General features: G+C 32.3%; 1 protein-coding gene and 4 non-coding genes across 5 annotated transcripts; 3 read left to right on the top strand and 2 right to left on the bottom strand.

Moving 5' to 3' along the window:
* Window positions 1-71: 71 nt before the first annotated feature.
* On the bottom strand, window positions 72-15,473 carry LOC114175160 (macrodontain-1-like). Its single transcript, XM_028059930.1, has 2 exons — window positions 15,332-15,473; window positions 72-640 (listed from the first exon to the last, which is right to left on the bottom strand). The coding sequence occupies exons 1-2, from the start codon at window positions 15,471-15,473 to the stop codon at window positions 72-74; spliced, it is 711 nt and encodes a 236-aa protein (XP_027915731.1).
* Window positions 759-831, bottom strand: TRNAA-UGC. The gene has a single exon. It is a non-coding gene; the product is annotated as a tRNA-Ala (tRNA).
* TRNAA-UGC lies at window positions 6,937-7,009 on the top strand. Its single transcript has one exon. It is a non-coding gene; the product is annotated as a tRNA-Ala (tRNA).
* TRNAA-UGC lies at window positions 7,311-7,383 on the top strand. Its single transcript has one exon. It is a non-coding gene; the product is annotated as a tRNA-Ala (tRNA).
* On the top strand, window positions 10,836-10,909 carry TRNAI-AAU. Its single transcript has one exon. It is a non-coding gene; the product is annotated as a tRNA-Ile (tRNA).
* Window positions 15,474-23,672: the final 8,199 nt, after the last annotated feature.

Here is a 23,672-nt window from a genome sequence, read left to right on the forward strand (position 1 = left end):
ATAAGTGAATAAGAAAAGAGAAAAGAGCATGGTGATGATAGGTGCGTATAGAAGGAATGAGCATAGAATAGTCAGAGTAGGGGATAAGTGGCATGCATGTTGATGCCGCAGAGACCTTGGGGGGAGCCGGTGTCCCTGCGAATCTTCATGTAACCTTCCTCTCCCCATCCTTGGCCCCAGGAATTTCTTATCAACCAGTACTTGCCACTTGCGTCCTCATCATACCCGATTGCAGTAACTGCATGGTTAAGTTGAGTTCCACAATTACCAGAGAAAACTCCTCCCCTGTAAAACTGAAATGCTTGTCCAGAAGCATCAAGGATTACTGAGACAGGTTGGTTGTTCACTGCCTGAAGAAGTTGGTCCTCCCTCTGCGGAGGCACCATCTGGAAACCTAGAATCCTGACTGCAGGATTCACAGAATGACAAGTCTGAGTTGTTTCCTTGTAAGGGTATTGTTCATCAGTTCCAAGACCCGTGCTTTTTATATACCCAAAGGCGTTTTCCAAGGATTCTCCTTGGCATCCGTGATAGCTGGCACAATCCACCAATTGTTGCTCAGACAACGAAATCAAGTTTCCGGTTTTTATTTGGTTAATCCCCTCAACGGTGGCCACGGCTGAAAATGCCCAGCAACTCCCTGCCACATCAAATCAAAGTCAAATATAGTCATCCAAACATATATATCAATGCATGCAAATGGTCAAAACGACCCAGAAATACAAAAGAGCCAACTTGTGATTTAAACTCAAAAGAAATGGAGATGCAGGGGATCAAACCCTGTACCTCTCGCATGCAAAGCGAACGCTCTACCATTTGAGCTACATCCCCTTATGATGACTATTAAGTCGTAAACTTATATTTTTCATTCATTCATATTTTGCAACAAGTCTCACTACAAAATTTGGATTAAGTATATTTTTAGTTCTTAAAGTTTGATCATAAATTGGAATTCATACCTATCCGAAACTTCAATATATTTTGATCCCTAAACTTTAAAAACGGATGAATATAGTCCTTTTAACCCAATTATATTAACGTTTTTGGAGGTGTGGAATGCATTTTCCAGCAGATATTGAACCGAAAATGTGTCAAACGATGTAAACAACTCCAATACTAACATGAAACGCGTTCAACACATAAAAAAATGTTAGTGTAATTAGGTTAAAAGGACTATATTCATTCACTTTCAAAGTTTAGGGAGCATAATGTATTGAACTTTTAGATAGGGACGAATTTCAATTTTTGGTCAAGGTTCGTGGACTAAAAACATACTTATAAAATCAAGGTCTTGAAGAAAATATCTTTGGTCTACCCAACCAACAATCTTTATAGAATCTAAAACAAGGTCTTGAATAGTTGTCATTCTAGGATTCTTGTAAAATCAAACAATAAGACACTGACATAAAAGTAGCCACTATGATCGTGTATTATACATAGTTGAGTTTGCTACATTAAAGTTGTGTTCAACGTGTAGGTTATCATGATTTAAAAAGGAAGTTGATGAAAATAATATTGATGAAGAAACATATGGTCTCCTAGCTAAGGTTTTGTGGAACCTTCCTACAATACCCAGATTGGAATGACTATTTTTCCACTAAAGAATAAATGATTTCCTAATATATGGGAACTTGAGTGGTTATAGTGTAAAAGGTCATTTTTCATGTCACATATGTATAGAAAACACGAGTTATACTCAATTAAAGCATGGGCAAAAATCCGTTATACTCAGTTATATATATATATATATTCATTACCATTATTAACCCTAATAGTGGCGGTTGGAACCGCCACTAAATAACACATTAAACTGACATGAAAATTCAATATTTTGGTAATGTTAAGATTCACTATTTAATGTTATATTTCGTACAATCCAAAACTAGTATTTTGGAATGTATTTCTGGATTTGGAAATGTATTCCCGAATAGTCATTCAATTTTTTATATATTTCGAAATGACTATTTAAAAATGTATATCCAGATCTAAAAATACATTTTAGATTCAAAAATACATATTCCGAAATATAAAAAAAGGGTTTCCAAAATAATTCTTCCGGAAGTTATTTTCGGGTATGTAAATACATTTTGGAACACCCAATCAAGAATCTTTTTTTATTCCAAATGACAGTCTAAATAGTATTTTTGGATCCTAAATTTCTTTCCAAATTAGTCAATTCAAAATACAAAACATCTTCCGAAACACTAGTTTCGAAATTTTTTTACTAATTTGCATTAGGTATTCTAGAATATTAAAAAAAAACAAATAAGACCAAGTGTTTTGGAAGATATTTTTAGATCTGGAAATATCTTCTGGAACACTTCCAAAATATTTTTCTTATGTTCCGAATTGGATGTTGCGGAAGACATTTTCCAAATCCAAAAATACCTTGCATAATATTCAATTTTTATATTTTTAATCAAGGGTAGTTTGGGAAGTTTCACTTTTTTGCGGGTGTAAGAGGAAAAAGAGGGAGGTACAGGAGGAAGAAGCACCCTTAGGAAGATTGAGTGTCTTAGGTTTCATAATTAGTGGAGTTGTGACACCTTTGTTGCCTAAACTATCCCAAACAAACTAAATCACCCTTACTAATATAGTATAAAGATCAACTCAGGTAACTCCAAGAACAAGGCCAATGCAATGAGTGGATTGAATACAAAATACATGTTTTTAAGAGAATTTTAGTAGCATAAAAGATAAACAATGAAACTGCAATAAAAGCAATTACAATGTGTTAAACTAAAGAACCTAACTCATTTAAAATGCTAGACTGTTACACATTCAATTCAAACAAATAGAAACAACTCAAAGCTATGAATTAACTTAACAAACTAAACTATACTATTTTAACAATGTGCAACACAAAACTTAATATTTTTCAGGGCTAGAAATGAAGACTTATGCAAGAAACTATGCACTACAAGAAAAAATGGTATTACCTATTGTAGAACTTCGAAGGTAACCCATAAAATTCATAGGTAAGACTAATTTACCTATAGATTACTTACAAACAAAAACAGTAAGTAAAGTGGTTGTAGCTAACTTACCTACGGATCAGATTCGTAGCTAATTATCTATCAATTTGATTCGTAGCTCTACTGATCTAATTCGTAGGTAATGTGTTTGACAGTTTTAATTAAATTAGCTTTTTCTACAATACCTACGTAATCTTGAACACATCGAAAGTCATCATAAAAATACAAAATATTAATTGCAATGACAAATGTAGAGAAATAGATAATTAAAAATATCATTAAAACAAATAATTGCAATGAAATATGTCTCTACAACTGAACTCAATTGTTTGAATTAATAAGTTGAGCTTGAGAACTAATGAGTTTTGTTTGATCTGTTATATCTAGCTATATTAGAATATGAGCCTTAACCATAAGGTAGACAAGGCTTAACCATTGCTCATTATTGGGTCCATCACATGGAAATATGGTCCATCAGTTTATTAATTATAGTCTAGATCATAAGAAAGAATACTCAAATAAAAAAAAAGCTTGAAACAAGTAAAACACACCTCTACTCGGCCAATGCAAAACACAACCACCAAAATAGAATAGTCATCTGAAGCACCTTGCAAGTATATAAGTTTAACCATACATTAGTACTTAATCGATGAATTTCCAATATGAAAGAAACAATTTGTTATAAGGGCGGAAAAACATGCTGACATTAAAAGAGAATGAAGTCATGTTTTATATATCATACTTGACAAGTAGCAAATAAAGAAAAAGCTTTATTGTTTTAATGTGTTTGTCTTTTCTGCACTTTTTTGTTTGGCTCAATTTGACTTAGTAGGATCTTATCCTCCACATCTTAATATTCCTGTTTTTTTTTTCACTATTGAGACAAAGTAAAGTTGGCACAAAATGGAACTAGGTAACAAGATCCTACAACATCAATAATATCGAGAATTCTGTGAAGGCCTTTTCCTCTTGTTTGTTGCTTTCATTCATCTTCCCAAACCTTGTTTCATAGAAATCCCATATCTCAAACTTGGTCAAACCAACTTGAGTGAGGAAATTTACACATAAAAAATAACATCAGAGAACAAAAAGGAAGTTGCAGATTGAGACATATTAATTTTACCAGAATGCTAGGAACTGATAGGGCTCATACTTTCCATAAATCTCTTCAAGGTCACTCTCAATTGTCTTAGAGGTTGTATTTTTTTTAATGAGCTTGCATTAACACATCTAATACACATAAAGGGCATTTATAATAGACAAAATGGAAAGGAAACCTGAGATGAGTATATACATAATGAAATAGGAAAAGCAAGTAGACAACACCTGCTTTAAGTGTTTAACAGTTTCAGAATCCCATGAATTGACATAATAATATCCCAAGCACATGAGTACATTGGCACGAGTAAAATGCATCAAAATAAGACATAAAAGTAATGATACAGTGTAAACTAACCAACTTTGCCATTCACCTTAGCATCAACCTATTCTGCAATACCATCTGCTTTCAACCTTTGTGAAATTTGGTCACACAAGAGCCACTAGAAGAAAAGTATTTTATAGTGGCAAATTTTTTTTGGTGGTTTATTAAAACTCACGTTATGTTTTTAAAAGAATAAATTTAATTAGTACTTAGGGTCACTTTAAAACTGACGGGAAATTTATGCTTTAATTATTTCTTCCCGTTACCTTAGCTTTTTCGTCTTTCCACTTATTCATTTAACTTTTTGTTACTTGAGCTTCTTCATCTTCCCAATTCTTCATTTCTCTTCATCTATATGCTCATTTCTCATCATCAACAGAGAGCACGTTCTCTAATGGCGACCATATCCTCTCCTCCGATTGAAGCCTTCTCAAGTAGTCATCCTCTTTTTCTCGTGAAGTATTTCTTCTTTTGTCTTCCATTGTTGTCTCGGAAAGCTAAGTCGTAAGTATTTTCTCTCTTCGTTAAGTATTTCTTCTTTCTCCGTGTAGATTATAAATCCCAGTCCTAACTTCAATTTTTTGAACCCTAGCTTGAACGATGATCACATCCCAGAATATTAGACAAATTTAGTCTTAGAAGTAACATTAGAACTTCATCTGTACGAGTGCGCTCATATGTTATTCTTTATGATGAAGTACAAGTGTAAGGAGAAATGTCCTTTTAATTAACAAGATCTATGGTGCAGGATGAGTGTCCTTAAAGCTGTAAGGTATTTGGAGTGTTTTCGAAGTAATTTGAGGTTGGACACTCATAAGGTACTTGGAGTGTTTTCCGTGTAAGTCCACGGTCATACACACAAAAGGTACTTGGAGTTTTTTTTTTTATGTAGGTCCATAGTTGGTCACTTCGACTTGATTTACCAAGTTTCCCCAAGCATCCTCTAGATTAGGTCAACATTTTGGGATACTTGTGTGTTATAATGTTGTGTTGCTCTTGATCTATTTTTCATGCAACGAGTCTCTTCTAGTCCTCGGGTTGAGTCTTTTTAATTTATGATCGAGGATCTAGATCAATCTCTTATAAATCCTCCACATGTATCTCCACTCAAAAACAACTATAATTGAGCATAATAAGTATTCAATAAATCAATAAGCAATCATTTATTTTCTCAATTATCCAATTATTGGAGATAAGAAATTCTAGGATTTTATCCATGTCCTATAATAAACATATTCAATAACCTTATTTATCTTTCATGTTTGTCATTTGTATGACCATAAAAGAATTAATAAATACAATAATAACATTAAAACCAAATAGTTTTAGTAAATAGTGAATTAACAAGAACACATATTGCTAGAACCAAATGACTTAAACCCCATCAGATTCTAACGTGACAAAGCAAGTTCGAATGATAACAAAATCTATAATTGAAAGACATAAGTTAGAAAGAGTTTAGTAGTGAAGTCCAGGTTTAACTATGAGTTTTTTATTTATATGAGCATAAAAGAATTAATAAATACAATAATAACATTAAAACCCCATCAGATTCTAGCGTGACAAAGCAAGTTCAGATGATAAAAAAATCTATAATTGAAAGACATAAGTTAGAAAGTGTGTGTGTGTGTGTTGTCTAATAATATTACCTAAACAAACATAAAGTACAAAAGAAACAAGTATAAAAGTAAATAGTAGATGAGCCAAGACAAACAAGTTTACCACACGAGTCAAAAATACTAAGGCAAAATTTGTTGACCAAGTTTACCACACGAGTCAAAACTACTAAGGCAAAATTTGTTGACTAGACGTTTCAAGTAAGAATGAGTGAAGTAGATTAGACGAGGAGTTTTACAAAGGGAGGAGTTTTCGATGGTGAGTGTGGAACTCAACTTAACCATGCAGTTACTGCAATTAGGTATGATGAGGACCATACAATTAACTATTTACCTTTGTACTAAAAAACATAAATACTACTAATGCATTAATTGATGATGTCTATAGTTGATATAATGAAAATGATCATAAATACACAACTAAAAAACACTAATTTGTAACAAATTGAGTCACACACCAATGTAACATCCAAAATAAATATTTATAAGGCTTTCTATAGGAATATAGCTCATCTTTTTTTAAGTTCAGCTTTTGAATCTTTTCCTTCTAAGGAATTCATTCATTCATTTTGATTTCATTTAGCACAAAAAATAATACTAAGAATTTTCTTAATTACTTTCAAATTCACACTTATAATGATTTAAAGTTGGTGAAATATAGAAGAATATTATTTAAATGTTAATGTAATTTCTAGGAATAAGACATTTCTCATAATTAAGATATTATTCTTTTATATTAATAAATTTTAAAGATAAATGTTATTTTCATGGTGGATTGTACATTAATTTGAAAAACTATTAAATCTTAATTTAATTATATATATGTATCATATAAAATAATTAATTTTCATATACAAATACTAGTTGAAATGTACATAAAACATATAAAACATTATAAAGGGACTTAGAATTTCATTCAAAAGAGGATGTAGCTCAAATGGTAGAGTGCTCGCTTTGCATGCGAGAGGCACAGGGTTCGATCCCCTGCATCTCCACTTTTATGTAATGTTGGTTTGATAAACATTAAGTAATAGTCTTGATAGAAAGTAAAAAGTGATGTATCATGTTAATTAGATATTTTTAAGCTAGTTTTAGTTGAAACCGAGATTAATGTAGTTTTGCTCTATGATTTTCTTAGTTTAAGTTTTCTTAGTTAAGACTTTAATTGATAGATTAAGATGTTTTCTAATTCTTTAGTAATTGATAGACTTTAATTAGATATCATATACAAATACTAGTTGAAATGTACACAAAACATATAAAACATTATAAAGGGACTTAGTATTTCATTCAAAAGGGGATGTAGCTCAAATGGTAGAGTGCTCGCTTTGCATGCGAGAGGCACAGGGTTCGATCCCCTGCATCTCCACTTTTATGTTGGTTTGAAAAACATTAAGTAATAGTCTTGATAGAAAGTAAAAAGTGATGTATCATGTTAAAGAGGATATAGTTTAAATGGTAGAGCGCTTAGTTTAAGTTTTCTTAAGTTTTCTTAGTTAAGACTTTAATCTTAAGTTTTCTTAGTTAAGACTTTAATTGATAGATTAAGATGTTTTCTAATTCTTTAGGATAGAAATAAAGAGGATATTGTTTAAATGGTAGAGCTCGCTTTGCATGCGAGAGGCACAAGGTTTGATCCCCTGCATCTCCATTTTTATTTTGGTTTGACAAACATCAAGTATTGATAGAAAGTAAAAAGTGATGTGTCATGTAGTTTTGCTCTATGATTTTCTTAGTTTAAGTTTTCTTAGTTAAGATTTTAATTGATAGATTAAGATGTTCTCTAATTCTTTATGATAGAAATAGTTGTTAATTTTATATTTGAGTTCTAATGCTTGTGATTTAATTTTGTTGTTAAAAGTGGCATAAATTAATTTCCTTTATGATTGTGTTACTGTTCTGTTTGAGTAGTTATTATCTTAATAGATTGTAAAAAATTAGATCTCGTTGAATTTGTTGATTTAGTTAAATAAAAGTATAAGCTTTAATAGCTAGCTTTGGTTGCTTTTTATTAATTTGCAAGCTTTATTTTTAGATAGTAGGAAGTATCGTTTTAGAAATGAGACTTAGAATAGTTGTTCTGCACAACGTAAAGGGGAACACAAATGATTTTCTAGATTTGTTTTCGTTAAAATTTCTATGTTAGGACGTAGGAGTAGGAAACTCCGATGAAGAAGGTCTCCTTGTCTACAAAGTCAGCTAACTCTTCAGGTTTTTCTTATTTCCTTTGGTGTGTTGTTGAATTTGTGACTCTGATGTCTGCAAACTGAGCTTGAGAGTTATTAATTCAGTTTTATGTAGTTTTAGTGATTGAATTCAAATTCCATAAGCTTCTAACAAATTTTCACAGATTTTTTTGTTCAAAATGTTTGTGCGAATATATTCTTCCATCTCATTCTCTCAATTCACGTTTTTCTTGGAATTAATCATGAATTCCTTACATTTTTAGTCGTGCTAAGCTAATGTGAGTGCAAAGTAACCTCAATAGTGCAGTGAACACAAAGTGGCTTGACTTATATCTGAGAAGTGTAAAGTAACTCTTGGAAATCAAAAGTGTTAGTTATTCATGTTTGAATAAGAGTTAAAGGTGTTTTGACACTTTTGAAAGTTTTTTGTTATTCATTCACCGTGTTCTTCGGTTTATTTTCATTTCAATGCATTCATGCACTTGTATACGTTGCTTCTTGTTCTTGTGATGTTCGTATGCTATATGTTATATAGTTAGGAGTGGATTCCAATTCGAAAATAATAAAAACATGTAGTTACATGAAGATTCTGAGGGGCACTAGTGTCGTTGAAGGTCTTTGTGTCATCAGCATGCATGTTACTTATCCCATAGTCTAAGTATGCTAATTTCACAAAGGTTGTGGTATTGTTTTTTATTGCAAATTACCATGTTAAGTTCTTATTTTTCATTCTTTCTACGCACCCATCACCATTTTCTTATTTAATTAATTGAGCTACAATTATGTAGCGTGCTCTATGTCTTGACAACATGTTTATCTGTGTCAATAATAATTCTGATTCACTTTTGTTCGTTACCAACTGCTAAATATGAACAAAAAAAACATGACACTAATTATCATTAACAATTATACTCAAAAATAGAAAAATTGACTAACACATTAATTGATCATGTCTGCGGTTGATCTAATGAAAATGATCATAAATACACAACTAAAAAGTAATCAATCACTAACTACAATTTATGTCACACACCAATGTAACATCCAAATTAAATATTTTCTAAGACTTTCTATATGAATATACCTCATATTTTTTAAGTTCAACTTTTGAATCTTTCCTTTCAAAGGAATTCATTCATTCATTTTGATTTCATTTAGCACAAAAAATAATACTAAAACTTTTCGTAACTACTTTCAAATTCACCCTTATAATGATTTAAAGTTGGTGAAGTATAGAAAAATATCATGTAAATGTGAATGTAATTTATATGAATAAGACATTTCTCATAATTACGATATTATACTTTTGTAATAATAAATTTTAAAGATAAATGTTATTTTCATGGTGGATCGTCAATTAATTAAAAAACTATTAAATATTCTAAATTTAATTATATATATACATGTATCATATAAAAAAATTAATGGTCATTTACAAATACTAGTCGCAATGTACACAAAAAATTATAAAACATTATAAAAGGACTTAATGATTCTTTCAAGATGGGATGTAGCTCAAATGGTGGAGTGCTCGCTTTGCATGCGAGAGGCACAAAGTTTAATCCCCTGCATCTCAATTTTGTTTTGGTTTTGGTTTGAAAAACATCATACTAAGTATAGTCTTCTTATTATACATTCAATATCAATTTAAATAAAAAGTATTCTTCGTACCAAATTTCGTTGGGTTGTCTCTGAGATTTAGAGTGAGTACATAAGTAAAAAGTGATATGAGATTGCATCTACTTCTAGTAATACAAGTTATTGTAATACTATAAATGGTTTAACTGCAACAATTAATCAAAGTGGCCTATTAGCTCAGTTGGTTAGAGTGTCGTGCTAATAACAACGAAGGTAGTGTCGTGCTAATAACAACGACGGTTACAGGTTTGAGACCTGCATGGGCCAATTTTTTTTTTCATTTTTCAATGTAAATACAATATATTTTATAATATTATATATTTTTACAATTAAGCTTAGCACTCGCTTTACATGCAAGAGGCACAGGGTTTAATCCCTTGCATCTCCATTTTGTTTTGGTTTTGGTTTGACAAACATTCCCCGCTAAGTATAGTCTTCTTTAGACTAAGTACATGAGTAAAACATCCCGCTAAGTATAGTCTTCTTTAGACAGAGTACATGAGTAAAAAGTGATATGAGACTGCATCTACTTCTAGTAATATTATGTATTTATAATGAGTAAAAAGTGATATGAGACTGCATCTACTTCTAGTAATTTACACCTATATTAGACAACTTTTCGAGTGAAGTTGAACTGTTTAAGATTCAAAATGAGAACCAGATTCACAAGTTATTATAATTCTATAAATTGTTTAACTACAACAATTTATCAAAGTGGCTTATTAGCTTAGCAGGTTAAAGTGTTGCGTTAATAATGCAAAGGTTGCAATTTCAAGACCTACATGACCTAAAATTGTTTTTTTTTTCATTTTGCAATGTAAATACAATATACTTTATAATATTACATATTTTTACAATTAAGCTTTGCGCTCACTTTGCATGCGAGATGCATAACATTCAATACATGTATCTCCGTTTTGGTTTTGGTTTGACAAACAAACCGCTAATTATAGTTTATAATATGATAAATAGTTTAATTGCAATAATTAATCAAAGTGGCCTATTAGCTCAGTTGGTTAGAGCGTCGTGCTAATAACGCGAAGGTCGTAGGTTCGAGACCTGCATGGGCCAAAATAGTTTTTTTCATTTTGCATCTACTTCTAGTAATATTATCCATTATAGCCTTTTTACACCTATATTAGATAGCTTTTCGAGACTTGTATGGGCCAAAATAGTTTTTTTCATTTTGCATCTACTTCAAGTAATATTATGCATTATAGCCTTTTTACACCTATATTAGACACCTTTTCCAGTGTCGTACTATAAATTGTTTAACTATTATCAAAGTGGCCTATAAGCTTAGTTGGTTAGAGTGTCGTGTTAATAACGCGAATGTTATAAGTTTAAGACTTGCATCGGCCAAAATTATTTTTTTCATTTTGCAATGTAAATACAATATATTTTATAATCTTACATATTTTTATAATTAAGCTTTGCACTTGCTTTGCATGCGAGAGGCACAAGGTTCAATCCCTTGCATCTCCATTTTATTTTGGTTTTGGTTTGACAAACATCCCATTGAGTGTAGTCTTATAGTCTTCTTAATATACATTCAATATCAATTTAAATAAAAAGTATTCTTTGTACTAAATTTGGTTGAGCTATCTCCTAGATTTAGAGTGAGTACATAAGTAAAAAGTGAGATAGTAATATTATATATTTATAGCCTTTTTACACCTATGAGTAGTAGGTTAATAAGTTTTGTCCATATTAATAGATTTTGTTTGTATCACAAATAATATTGTATATCTCTAGAATATTCTCTCTCCCTTATCTAAATGGATTCTGTCTACATCACCCTTGACCTTTGCACTCAAAAAGAGATAATTGCAAATTAATTGATGACGTTGATATCTCTCCACTAGATAAACATTTTCATATTTAAAAGCACTTCTTTAGGGTCTAGGTAGTGTAAAGTTTGGTCTTTTTAGGATAAATTTAGTTTAGATTAAGAAAATGATATTTTTCTTTGATGTCATGTAAATTGCATAATTTTAGGCTAGTTTTAATTGAAACCAAGATTTGTGTAGTTTTGCTCTATGATTTTCTTAGTTAAGACTTTAATTGATAGATTAAGATGTTTTCTAATTCTTCATGATAAAAATAGTTGTTAATTTTAGATTTGAGTTCTAATTCTAGTGTTTAATATTGTTGTTAGAAGTAGCATATATTAATTATCTTTGTGATTGTGTTACTATTTTGTTTTTGTAGTTATTGTCTATTGATTGTAAAAAATTAATTCTCGTTGAATTTGCTACTTTAGTTAAATAAAAGTATAAGCTTAATAGCTATCCTTGATTGCTTTTATTAATTTGCATGCTTTATTATTAGACACTAGGAAGTATCATTTTGGAAATGAGACTTGGAATAAGATTGTATTGTAAGCTTACACCTAGAATAGTAGATTAATTGTTTGGTTTCGTGTTTAAAGACAAGTACTACATGGATTGAAGCTCGAAACTAAACTTTAGGAAAGGCATTCAAAGCAACACAAGCGCATAAACTATTTTGACGCAACATATGAAGAACTCCATAAGACATTTCTGCATCAGTCTATCAACCTATTATCACTAGTGGAGAAGATGAAGCCAGCACATGGAAACTTGCATTTGGATGGGCAAGGAAAAAAGAATGTGCTTGGAAATAGTTTTTGGAACGTGAAGTAACCTGCTGCAAGGGGTTTACGTGACTTAGAATAGCAATTTGAGCTAGATTTGTTCTGCACAATGTAAAGGGGGACACAAACGACTTTCTAGATTTGTTTCCGTTAACATTTCTTGGTGAGCATGTAGGAGTAGGAAACTCTGATGAGGAAGGTCTCCTTTTGTACAAAGTAAGCTTGGTCACCTGATTCTTCAGGTTTTGCTTTTTTTTCTTTGGTGTGTTGTTGAGTTTGTGACGCTCGTGTCTACAAATTGAATTCAAATTCTATAAACTTCTAACAATTTTCAAATATTTATTTTGTTCAAAATGTTTGTGCGAATATATTCTTCCATCTCATTCTCTCAATTCACGTTTTTCTTCAAATTAATCATGAATTCCTTACATTTTTTGTCGTGCTAATGTGAGTGCAAAGTAACCTCACTAGTGTAGTGAACACAAAGTGGCCTGACTTATATTCGAGAAGTGCAAAGTAACTCATGGAAATCAAAAGCATTAGTTGTTCATGTTTGATTCAGAGTTTAAGGTGTTTTCACAATTTCAAAAGTTTTTTATTATTCATCCACTGTGTTCTTCGGTTTATTTTTCATTTCAATGCATTTATGCACTTGTATATGTTGTTTCTTGTTCTTGTGATGTTCGTATGCTATGTTATATAGTTAGGAGTGGATTGAAATTCGAAAATAATAAAAACATAATTATGTAGTTACATGAAGATTCTGAGGAGCACTAGTGTCCCTGAAGGTCTTTGTGACATCAACATGCATGTCACTTATCCCATAGTCTAAGTATGCTCATTTCACAAAGGTTGTGGTGTTGTTTTTTATTGCAAATTACTATGTTAAGTTCTTATTTTTCATTACTTCTACGAACCCATCATCACCATTTCCTTATTTAATTAATTGAGCTACAATTATGTAGCATGCTCTATGTCTTGACAACAGGTCTATCTATGTCAATAATTCTGATTCACTTTTGTTCGTTACAAACTACTAATTATGTACAAAAACAAAACATGACACACTAATTATCATTAACAATTACACCCTAACACAGAAAAATTTACTAACACATTATTTGATCATGTCTGCGGTTGATCTAATGAAAATGATCATAAATACACAACTAAAAAGTAATTAATCTATAACTACAATTTGTGTCACATGTAACATCTTGGTCGGATATTACTAATTTAAAATAATTGAAATAATAGAGAAAAACAAACTACATTTATTATGATGTCTTTTCCAAAGTGTGGGAAAATTTAAAACAAATTTATTAAACGCTGATAAAGGTCGTACCCCACCAAATTAAAACACTTAAAATGCAGTATGTGACAGTTGAACTAAGTTGTCTCCCAACGACCAATGTTCTTGTTCAAAACTTCAATTTCCATATTCAAACACCGGGGGGGGGGGGGGGTTGGCAGATTCCGATTCACAACAAACTTAAATTCGCAGATAAATTTAACAGTTATATGAAAACGCAATGATTCCTTGATTCAATTGAAAGTCCACCAATCACAGATTACCAAATTAATTGTTCTATTCGAATTTGCTCTCATGAATCCTAAGTAATCAACTAAGCAAAAATTACCATGGATTCATTGTCATTAAGCACAACAAATTTCAGGTAGTTAACACCCATAGATTGAAGCAAGCTGTGACAGAACTCATAAACATTAACCATGAATACGAGCCATTAATGTGCACACACGAATTTGAGAATAAGTATGCACCAAAAATGTGTTTATCATCTAAACACAACCTGAAACAGAGGCAATTTCAATTGGAATCCCATAAACAACCAACAATCTCATGGTTTCATTTCAATTTCGTCAAGGAATCAATGCAATAAGGTTAGCTAGACATCAAAATGAAACAATCAAGCACTTCAAATTGGAGAACAGTCTAGAAGAAGAGTATGCGGCTGCCTCATGCATGAAGACCTAATGTTGGCCCATTCAATCAGATGACGTGAAAATGAGTTACAAAAATGTCATTCTGCCACTCAGAATTACAAAAATGCCACTACTGAGCCTCAAATGTTGGCCCATTCACTCAGATGACGTGAAAATGACATCGAAATGACGTGGAAATGATGTGGCAATGATGTGGCAACTCTCTTCAACTGAATATTAATGTCCAAGCTCCAAAATTGCTTCACCCAAATACTTAAAAATAATTAAAAACAAAAATTAGGCCAAATAATGTGAAATTAGTCCAAATTCGGAACAGTGGCCTAATAAAGCCTAACAGTTGAAAACACACTAAAGATGAACAATTAAGCACTGAACAACTGTCAAATGGGTACACAAAGTGTAGTGGAATGGAGGAAAATAATGACTCATCAAACGCGTCCAAATAAACCATAAAGTTCCAACAATTACTACAATCACATAATCCAATAAGAGTATTGTTTACAAAAAAAAAATCATGAAAGAAAAAAAAAGCATAAATTAATAAAACTCCATGAACTTTTTCCAAGCTAGCCCCTCTCAGAATCTATGTTTCACCAGTACCACCTGCAATATCATTTGCTCCTGTGTAACAAGTTACATGACCATCACCAAACATAAGCAGATAGGATGAACTAACATATAATCATATATATATATACATACATATATATATATATATAAAATCATTAGTCAGTGTACACACACACTCATCAGAGAACACTATCCCTGATTCCATAAAGCATGGCCACTACCATGTTCATCCACGTTCTACGTTCTACATCTTTAGATGACAACGTTAAGATATCCTTTGCTACCACCATCTACCAGCCACAACATGTAGAAACACGTAAGGGAATTATCATGCTACGAACCACACTCCGGAACGCTAGGTGGAGTTCCCAATACGAAGCACAACTCGTACTCTCGACACCATATTAGCACATCACTAGCCATAACTCGTGATTGCTTAATCAAGTGGAGACCCTTCGTACGAGCCACAACTCGCACACTCATACCGGTAACACTCACCATTCCAAGCCACAACTTAACTCCATACGAGCCACAACTCGCACACTCACACCGGTAAAACTCATCATTCCAAGCCACAACTCAAGGAATGCTTGTGTTCATCCTCCATCCTGAGACAACTCAAGGGATGTCATTCCAAGCCATAACTCATGAAATGCCACGTGTTACGCTCTATCTTGAGCCACAACTTGAGGGATACCATTCTAAGCCACAACTCATGGAATGTTATAGCAAAGTCCATTTTTAAGATCTCATCCAAAGCCATTTAGACCACGCACATCCAAATGAAGAAACAAGTCACTGCCCTTGCGTAATTGCCTGGCGCTGCCTCAACGTTCCTAGGCAAAAACTAGTTGCAGACCGCTTAGTGGAATCCACAAGCCGTCAGGCACCACACGTTGTAGTGCCCACTGCCTTCCAATTGTTGTCTGGCGGGATCACCCATGTCGCCAGGCGCTAAGCGCTCTAGAAGGCTCTGTAATTGTAGTTATCACCTGGAGGTTCAAGCTTCACCGCCAGGCGCTACACTAATCTTTAATAGTTTTGACAATCCTGAATGATTCCTAAGACACCCACTCCATACTAGTTTCCTACCCAGAATACCTCCCACGTCACTAAATACTTTCAACTATATACCAAATCATCATACTTCATCAATTCACAACTTATATAATATATATATATATATATATATATATATATATATATATATATATATATATATATATATATATATATATATATATATATATATTGTACCGCACCTAGTCGGCCTAAGCCGAATAATAGTAGGTGTATCACACCTGGTCGGCCTCCGCCAAATAATAAGTATGCTAAAAGTACCCGGACCAAGACCACTAAGAAGCGACACTGATCTAATAAGTTGAAAACAACCACAGCGGCTAAGTCGTTAAAGGGTGACCGGCTCAGGCCAACCACTCTATAAAAACAACCAAGAACTTAGTAAAAAACATAACATTCCAATACAAGTCATCAGTCTCCTACAACCAAATTAGGAGCCTGGGCTAAGGCCCATGCCCACCTACAACCCAATCAAGGGCCCAACCCATGACATGGCCAGACATAATTAATGATCTATAAATACGCATGGATCCCACGAATTAAAGGTACGCATTCATTACTTCCTTAATCACTTGATTTGACTTTTTGAGAGCTTTCGCTGACTTGAGCTTTGAAGTCCCTTCTGTAGGTAACCCTTCCCGGGTCGAAGCAGACATATGCCAACCAAAAAGAGGCCTACTGAGGAGATAACGGACTATATGGGTAAGGTAACACTCATCTTATTTGTTCTCTGCAGGAACATATATATATATATATATATATATACATATATATATGTATACATATATACATATATATATGTATATACATATATACATATATATGTATATATATGTATATATATGTATATATGTATATACATATATATGTATATATGTATATACATATATACATATATATACATATATATACATATATATATATATACATATATACATATATATGTATATATGTATACATATATATGTATATATACATATATACATATATATGTATATATGTATACATATATATGTATATATACATATATATATATATGTATATACATATATACATATATATGTATATACATATATACATATATATGTATATATATATATATGTATATATATATATGTATATATATATGTATATATATATATATATATACTCACGTATTTACAGTTTTGACTTATAGAAAAGTAAGGTACTCACAATGTAATCCTTCATGTTCTTGTTATGGTACTCAGTAATTCTATTTTCCTTTTCTGGTACTTATACTAGTTGTACCCCTTGAATTTAGCTTTCTGCATTTCCACACCAACCATCAACCCTTACCTAATGTTTCACAATATATTTTAATAAGGTATCTAAATAGAGGATATCTAACTCTTATACAGCTAACTACAATCGAGTTAGGTACCATCATTGGTTTCACAACCTATCATACAATGCTTTCCACATCACAATTCTTTCCATCAAGATTTCCCTTTAATGTCATATATCATTCTTAATTCAATTATTTTTCATCACCTTCAACCTCTATCTAATGACCCATAATTTGTTTCGTAAAATAATTCGACCCTCAAAGAGACCCAAACTCACAATTGTTCCTATGGGCCACGTAGAATCATTTTCCACTACGTTGGCGCTTGGCGGCACATAGCTTGTCACCAGGCGGTGCATCTAGTTCTAGAAAACCCATAATTTTTCCCTGCACTCGCGGGAACCCTAATTTTCCCATTCCATACCAGTATCTTAATTTTCCACTTAATGCATTTCCATTATATGATAATGTTTACTCTTATTACATTAGGATTTGAAACATCCCAAATTCTACTGCTCTTGTTTGTGCAATTTGATCAAAAAAACCTATAACCCCAAAATATTCAACCATAATATTCATATATGCTAACTTTCATCCAATAATAGTAATTACAGGTTACTACCACCCAATCGTCAATTTATCCAACATTCCATATTACGTGAGACTCCCACGAGTCCCTCAAATTCCCATAAAACCACATAAGATCAAAACACAACAACCTTGCATGTGTCGCTTAGCAGCAGTTCATCGCTGCCATGCAGTTCAAAGTAGAAACCCAGAAATTAGGCTTAATCAGCATGCGTCCCCTAGTGGCTTTGAAGGCCTGGTGGCTTTGAAGGCCTGCTAGGGGGTTTCTCGAATATTTCTAGAAACCCAGAAACTCAAGATTTCGCAAAGAGGAATTATACACAAATTTAGTTCATACATCACGTAATTAAACATGTATATCAGAATTACGAGTTCAATACCCCTAACCTAGATTCCTTACTTCCAATTGAAAAACTTGTAATCCTTATTGATAGAGAGAGTCCCACTTCTTGACTCCTCCTAATTTTCCCATGTCAATAGGCTTCCAAATTCCCCCTTGCTCTCTTTTTCAGTGTAGTTTACTAGTGTCCAACCAAAGGGTACTTTCTTACCTTAATTCCACTCATATTTTACTTTTTCAGTCCTTATTTTAATTCACTTAATTGATAAAAGGAAATTACATTGAGACTAGGTTTAATGGTCATTCAATTTCCATAACCATGTGGTTTCCTAGCCAAAAACAATTTTAGTAAAAAGGAACCTTATTTCGCATAAGTCAGGATTCAAACACACAACTAAATAGTTGTAATTGCAGTGCATAACCAATTGAACCAATTCATGTTACATGATAATTCCTATACATCTAGGATTATATTATCACTCATCATTTTCAAACATATTATTATTAAAATAATAAACAATTAAAATAACACACAATTGGCCTACATAGGCTTTAAACCCAAGTCCTCTCAACAAGACCAAATACCCTCAACCACTTGAGCTAGTATTATTCCTTGTCATAACTTCCCACATTAAATGTCATAAAGATTCTCATTACCTGCATTTATTAAATAATTATTTAATTTTCTCGAGTCATCACACACCAACGTAACATCCAAATTAAATATTTTCTAAGGCTTTCTATAAGAATATAGCTCATCTTTTTTTAAGTTCAACTTTTGAATCTTTCCCTTCAAAGGAATTCATTCATTTATTTTGATTCCATTTAAACAAAAATAATACTAAAAATTTTTATAAATACTTTCAAATTCACCTTTATAATGATTCAAAGTTGGTGAAATATAGAAAAATATTATTTAAATGTGAATGTAATTTCTACGAATAAGACATTTCTCGTAATTACGATATTATTCTTTTGTAATAATAAATTTTAAAGATAAATGTTATTTTCCTAGTGGATACTTAAATTAATTAAAAAACTATTAAATATTCTAAATTTAATTTTATATATATATATATATATATATATATATATATCATATAAAAAAATCAATGGCCATTTACAAATACTAGTTGCAATGTACACAAAAACTCATAAAACATTATAAAAGGACTTAATGATCCATTCAAATGGGGGTGTAGCTCAAATGGTAGAACGCTTGCTTTGCATGCGAGAGGCATAGGGTTCGATCCCTTGCGCATCTCCATTTAGGCACTTTTTTGAGTGAAGTTGAATGGTTTAATATTCAAAATGTGAAGCATATTCAGAAGTTATTGTAATACTATAAATTGTTTAACTGCAACAATTTATCAAATGCCCTATTAGCTTAGTTTTCAATCCCTTACATCTCCATTTTGTTTTGGTTTTGGTTTGACAAACATCTCGTTAAGTATAGTCTTCTTATCATACATTCAATATCAATTTAAATGAAAAGTATTTTTTGTATTGAATTTGGTTGGGTTGTCTCTAATTAGTTAGAGTAAATACTTTAAGTCAAAGTAATGTCTCAATTATTGGTAAAAACTCATTTAATCACATGGACGTTTTTCTAAATAAAATTAAAGTAAAGCCTCAATTAAATTTAAAAATTATTTAACTCATGTGATTAGGACGCATATAGATTTAAACACTTCACTAATTGGCTAGCATGTAAAAATCATTACTTTTTACGTGCTTCAAAGACAAAAGACATAGATGAATGAAAACCACAACAATAATAAAAAGAACAAAGAAATTATTTTATTTTAACCTCAGCATCAATACTGAAATTACAATGGAACCAACCTGAAAAATTTAGCACTCTATAGAATGCAAAAGTAAAATAAAAATATAAGAAGAATAGAGAGAGAGAGAGAGAGAGAGAGAGAGAAAAGAAACGAAATTAGGCCCCCTTAAGGGTTCCTAAACTCTGAAGTCCTGAGCTTCCCCCTTTTCTACTTTCCCTTGGTCTCTTTATATAGGCCTTGATTGGACTTGAATCTTATATTTTCTGTTGGTAAAGTTTTTTATCTTTTTATATAATATCTCTCAAATAATTAATAGACTTTATCAGTTCCTAAAATATTTGGAAGATTATCTCGGTTAATTATTCAACAATTTATTTTCTGTCTAATTTCCAATTTTGCCCTTCTTGTTTGACCATTAGACCAACTTTGACCAGAATTTGCCCAGAGTTGACAGTTTGACCAGATTTGACCACTTGCATGTCCAATTAGAGCTTGCCACGTGATAGACCTCTCATTCTCCCAAAATTAGGGTTTCTGCCTCCATGGTTTCTGCAATAGTTCGTGTTAAGCGCAACTTCTAAATTTGGTTTATGGAGATGGCGTCCTTCGTGGCGCTGTATGCGACGAAGAACGATGTCAAATCCTCTGGTGTAGGCTGAGTTCATTGGTTACATGTGGTTTGCAACATTTGGACATGATGGAGGATTGGAGAAGACGAAACAGATCTAGCTCGTGGTTCGTTCATGGTGGTCGTTGTGATAGAACGACATTGAGGTTTCCTCAACGTTGTAATCTGGAGGTTGTTGTTTGCAAGACTGGAACGACGTTGCATGGAGAGGTTAATGTTTCCCCATCTGTTATGAGTGGTTTAGTGGAATAGTTTGTGTCGCTGGCTCACAAGTGCAGACTTGGTGGATCAGCTGTAAGTTTACGTTGATCTACCATTCGTTCTAGTGAGGCAGCAAGGTTGTTGGTAACACAGAATTTTTGCACGAACGACCTTGACACGTTGCTCTCGTGGTGCGTGTAACATCCTGACCAGATATTCCAAATTTAAATAAAATTAGAAATAATAATAGTAATAATATCATATTGAATAAAAGCTATAAAACCTTTATTAACACACCATGGTTCAAAATGCGTAAGTTTCAAATATCTATTAAAAAATTCAAGATCTATTTAAACATAAATGTTTTACAAAACGTTAAAATAATCTATAAAAGCTTCCCCTAGATAGCCCTTCTCTGGCTCTAAGCTCCACCAGCTCCACCTGAAATATCATATACTCCTGTATAACGAATTACACGATCATCGCCAAACGCAAGTAGATAAGGTAACCAAAATAAAGTGCACACACACACACTCGTCGAAGAACCATTATCCTCTAATTCAAGAAAACATGACCACCATCATGTTCATCTATGTTCTACATCCTTAGATGATGACCTTAAGATAACCCTCGTTGCCACAAGTCACAACTCATGGTTCCGCTTCTACAAACCATAACTCGTAGACTCATGTACAAGACTATCCTGTTACAAATCACCATCCGTAATGTCAGGTGGAGTTCCCAATACGAACCACAATTCATATTCTCAACATAAGATTCAAAACCTCATTGGCCACAACCTGTGATCTGCCTGATCAAGTGGAGCACATTCATACGAGCCACAACTTGAATACTCACACCAGTTTCCAATATCACCAAGCCATAACCCGGGATCGCCACGTGTTTACCCTCCATTTTGAGCCACAACTCAAGGAATACCTCAGCAAGATCCATACTTAAGGCATCATTAAAAGCATTATAGACCACACACCAATCCATAGGAATAACCCCCTTTGCCATGCATTATTGCTCTGCGCTGTCTAAGTGTCGCATTACGAATATCAATTACAGACTGCCAGGTGGAAGCCTTTCGCCGCCAGGTGCACCACGTCCCAGTGACCACTATCCACATTGGTATCGCCTGGTGGAATCACCTCTCCCACCAGGCGTCAAGCGCTTCAAACCTCATCAATAGGCGCTATACCAGTAACTCGCGTTGTACTAGATTAGGCACTCCAATAAGGTTCAAGCATATCAATCCTACTACTTCGTTATTAAATTTCATGCTAGCATCCCATTTCAACTTATGAATAACACATGTTTACATCAAGCATAACTCAGTATCATTCTGCTCACTTAAGCACCAGATTCCAAACACCAATAGGAATCAATTTATCACTTCTTCCTCCTAAGCATGCCTTTACTAATATATTAATTATCAACAATTGTCTAATTTTAAAGAGCCACTCAAATTCATATATTAACCCAAACTAATACATATATTACCTACTATTTCATTATTCTTACCAATAATCAATCAACCACCAATAATATTCCAATCTCACAGCCCTCCCATTGCAAAACCACACATTGTATTTTTCATTATGATGGCTTCTGGAGGTAGATTGGGTACCGCGAGGCGGTGCATCCCCCCAATTATTCAAACCCTAATATGCATACATATTGTCAACAACCAATTTCATCCAAGTGAATAAATTTATTTTCAAAAAAAAATAATAAAAAAATAAAAAATGTTTAGTTGTTAGTAAATGAAAAGGGGTGAAATAAAATTTTCTTTAAAGATTTTCAAAAAAAAGAGAGATGGAAAAAGGAAAAAAGAAGAAGGAAAAGTCCAATTTATTTTTAACTACCACATTTTTCCTCATGAGCCCAACAACTCAACATATTTTTGTCCTAACACTTTGTTTTTCTACACTTTATTTCTGATACAGAAAATAATGATATGATTCTAATAATTAGAAGCAATATCTCTTCTAACAATTATAATCAATATTAGTGATGATGATTAATATTGTGCTCTGATTTACTACGATTTGATTCTCGTGACGTGCTACTATCATGACCAATTCATTCCTTATATTGTTCATGACAATAAAAGCTATTATTGGATTGATATTGCAATGTGTGAATATAAATACACAGTTTGTCATATGAAAAGGGATCAAAAAAAAAGAAAATATTCTCTACACTTCTATCTTTTTCATTACCATTCACACACTCATACCTCCTTTTTATCTCTTTTGGGAGAGGAGCAAAATTCTTATTGGAGGAGGTAGGAAATAAAATAACAAGAAGAGAGAGAAGGTAGTTATACTATAAGAAACAAAAGAAGGAGATTGATAAAAAAGAGGAACTAAAAAGTTGAAAAGGTATGTCGATGTCAATATTTTTCTTTTGATTTATGCATTCTTAAATTTTCACTATATTTTGTTTTAATATTATACGTTTTATTTCTACACCTAATTTTGGCCTTCTTTTTTTATCTTATTCTAAAACTCATAACAAAAAATAGTTTTCCTTATTTTCTTCTAGTGCTTGTCAAACATCAATTTTCAAAATTCTTTTTTTCTTCATAAAATATAAAAAATATATATAAAAACAAAAATAAAAAATAGTTTTCTTTGCTTACATTTTACTATATGTTTGACCACTCACATCATATGACACTCATTTCAAAAAAAATTAAAAATATAAAAAAAAAAACATAAAAGGGTTTTCAAAATTATATAAA

This window comes from Vigna unguiculata, chromosome 3, assembly GCF_004118075.2.
Source record: "Vigna unguiculata cultivar IT97K-499-35 chromosome 3, ASM411807v1, whole genome shotgun sequence".
Classification (NCBI taxonomy): Eukaryota; Viridiplantae; Streptophyta; class Magnoliopsida; order Fabales; family Fabaceae; genus Vigna; species Vigna unguiculata.

Excerpts from the sequence above, each read along its gene's own strand:
- LOC114175160 (XM_028059930.1), bottom strand. The coding sequence starts at position 15,473 with ATGAGTGTGCGAGTTGTGGCTCGTACGAAGGGTCTCCACTTGATTAAG. Across the intron at positions 641-15,331 it reads ACCTAGCGTTCCGGAGTGTG|GGAGTTGCTGGGCATTTTCA; the intron begins GTTCGTAGCATG and ends TTGATGTGGCAG.